The sequence below is a fragment of the Eufriesea mexicana genome, unplaced genomic scaffold (assembly GCF_001483705.2).
Source record: "Eufriesea mexicana isolate 0111107269 unplaced genomic scaffold, ASM148370v2 scaffold2913, whole genome shotgun sequence".
NCBI lineage: Eukaryota > Metazoa > Arthropoda > Insecta > Hymenoptera > Apidae > Eufriesea > Eufriesea mexicana.
In genome coordinates this window covers 681,243-683,936 of record NW_016910993.1, presented here as the reverse complement: position 1 = coordinate 683,936, position 2,694 = coordinate 681,243, and the positions used below count along the sequence as shown (strand labels likewise).

The 2,694-nt window shown below is 38.7% G+C and overlaps 1 protein-coding gene across 1 annotated transcript in view; it reads left to right on the top strand.

The window, feature by feature from the left end:
* The first annotated feature begins 1,400 nt into the window (after window positions 1–1,400).
* LOC108550691 (adenylate kinase isoenzyme 5) overlaps window positions 1,401–2,694 on the top strand; it is an 11,854-nt gene continuing 10,560 nt past the window's right edge. The window contains exons 1-2 of the mRNA XM_017904497.1: window positions 1,401–1,407; window positions 1,509–1,676. Coding sequence (XP_017759986.1) covers window positions 1,401–1,407; window positions 1,509–1,676 — 175 coding nt within the window. The remainder of the gene's footprint in view (window positions 1,408–1,508; window positions 1,677–2,694) is intronic.

Below are 2,694 nucleotides of genomic sequence, written 5' to 3'. Positions count from 1 at the left end.
AAAGAGGGGGTGCATTTCGTTCGGGGGCCTGCTTGTGGACTCATCAGTAAGAGTACCTAGCAGACTCTTGCCTTAGACGATAATACTATTGGAAGATCTGGAATTTATATATTGAGTAAAAAAACAAATCGAAAATAAAGAATAAAATTTTTTCATTCGAAGCTTCGTTATCGAGAAAATCGACTTTTAACACGTTATGTGCCCAGTCCGTTTTGCTTGCCGTTTCGTTCAGGCCCAGACTCGGCCGTCAAGTGGGCCACCGGCGGCGAGCGAAGTGTTCATAAAACTCGGAGATACTGTATCAATTGTTATAATAGGAATTCCCAAACGTTAGGTCCAAAGATGGCGAAGAATTTAACACCAAAAGTTAGCACCTTTTGGTCCTAGTCTGGACTGGTCCCTGAGGACCGGCCGGGCCCGAACGGAAAGTCTAGCGCCGGTCCCTGGGGACCAGCGTGGCACTTAACGTGTTAAATTGAATATAGTGTCTTCAATTTTGATTAACACATTGACTGCCGTGGTGGTCATCAGTGACTGACGCTTGTCTTCTCAGTGGGACCATGATGGTGACTAGTGTCCGCACCAATGTAACGTAACGAAAACACACAAAGACGCACTCTAATTTAACTCTCTTTCCAACACCGAGCAACTCACGCTCGTGCTGGTTACAATTAATTTCTAAGAACTCTGTTTTGGTCGCCAAGGACTCTGCTTTTATGCATTTCTTAACCTACGCTTCACCTTCCTGTAGGAACCACGCAACTTAATTTTGTTACCCAAAATAACTTTTCCATTTGCTTCTAGAAAATATTGATTCACCGAGCACGCTAGTATACCGATGGTCCATCCGCCTTAGCCAAAATTAAGTGCACGCATACTAGGTGAATATTCAAAGTCGATTTTCTCGACAACGAAACTTCGAATGAGAAAATTTTATTCTTTATTTTCGATTTGTTTTTTCGTTTAGAATTTCCCCTTTCTTGTACTACCATTGCTGGGACACCCTGTATATGGGAATCGGAGGGTTCAAGGCACTTGCGAGAAATTCGGTCCTCTTAGAATTCCTCTGATAGTGGGTGTGTAATCTGTGTGACAAAATAACACAGGCATCGAAAAATAGATTAACGAGAGTTGGTTTTTTGAAAATGCAAAGGCTTCTTATATATTTTCGTATGCTGAATCTGAATCTGGCAGGGAAAACTGCTCACCGTCTTAAGTTTATAAAATGAACAAATAAGAAATATCGATTTTTGCTATTTTCACGAAAGTACTATAAGAATAATATTATTTTCACAGTATCTTTATCAACTGCTTCGAAAAGAACTGACCTATCCCTGTAAAATCAAATTTGATTTATAATCACGTAAGTTCTTTTTGCCAAGCCAGCCTTTAAACCAACCATGTCCTGTAGATAGGTTTCAGTTACATCAACGTCAAGAACTTTGAAAGTATAATAGTACTATAAAAGTATCTGTTTCAAATTGTTTAGTGAAAGAATTTGATTGCAGATCAACAAAATGGATCGCAGGTGTTCGAGGAATCTGATGCTCGCAGCGCAGGAAAATGGCGAGGAGAGGCTGGCCTCTTGTCGACCCCTCCGAACGGATATTTTCCACAACAGAACGTCGGTACTGTCAAATTCGAAGTTCCAAAAGTGCCTGTCATATTTGTACTTGGTTCGTATCCTGTATGATTTAATTTTAAAATGAACGGAAAGAGTTTGGTCCTTCCAAATGAAACTATTCGTCGCGTATGAAGGATCGACTTGTAATTTTATGCAAATTTTCCCTACGAACAAAAACAATCCAAAATGTAATTCAGAATAAATCTCTTTTAAATTTCTCAAACGTAACATCCCGAGTGTCGTCACTCTGAGACACCTGATCTTTGATTAATCCAAAATTTGCTATTGAAAAACAGAGAATTGTATTTGTGGTGTATTTATATGTATGATGCATATGATATATCTTTGATCTTTCATAACAAGGACGAAAATTTTGATCTCTGTTTTTGGTTTAAGAAAATATAGTTTATGTATACATTACCGACCTGAAGTATTAGGACAATTGCAGTAAGTTCGTTAGAAATAGTCGAACAATAATCTTTATATAATCATTTTAAAGATGGAAGATTATAGTTTCACATCCTTAAATTGAATTTTCTCAAATGCCTTTTTACACTTGGAGAAAAGTATGTACCGAATATGATTTTTTCCAAAAATATCAGAAAAATTCAAGCGACTGTCAAATCTACAAAAAAATTTGGTCACGACTAAAATCACAATGAATGTAAAGATTGAAACCTCCTTTTTTCCAAAATCCTTCTTAACCCATTTGCATCATGGCTCTACTTAAGGTGCCGTGTTCAGGCATCAACGACGTTCAACTGACGACTAACCCTTATCACCACGCGCGTATCAGTACCTACTCATAATGACAGTTAAAAGGATTTTCACAACAAAAGTAAAACTTGTTAAGAATATAATGAACCGATGTAGATGAGATGCTCACAAAAGGGAGCAAACGTGATCTATGGCATATGAAAAATATTCAGCAACTGGTAATGGAAAAAGTCAGCTCGCGGATTATTCCGCGCTCGGTGATAAACGACAGTCGTAGTTCGCGGAATATTCCGCGCTCGGTGATAGACGACAGTCGTAGCTCGCGGAATATTCCGCGCTCGGTGATAGACGAC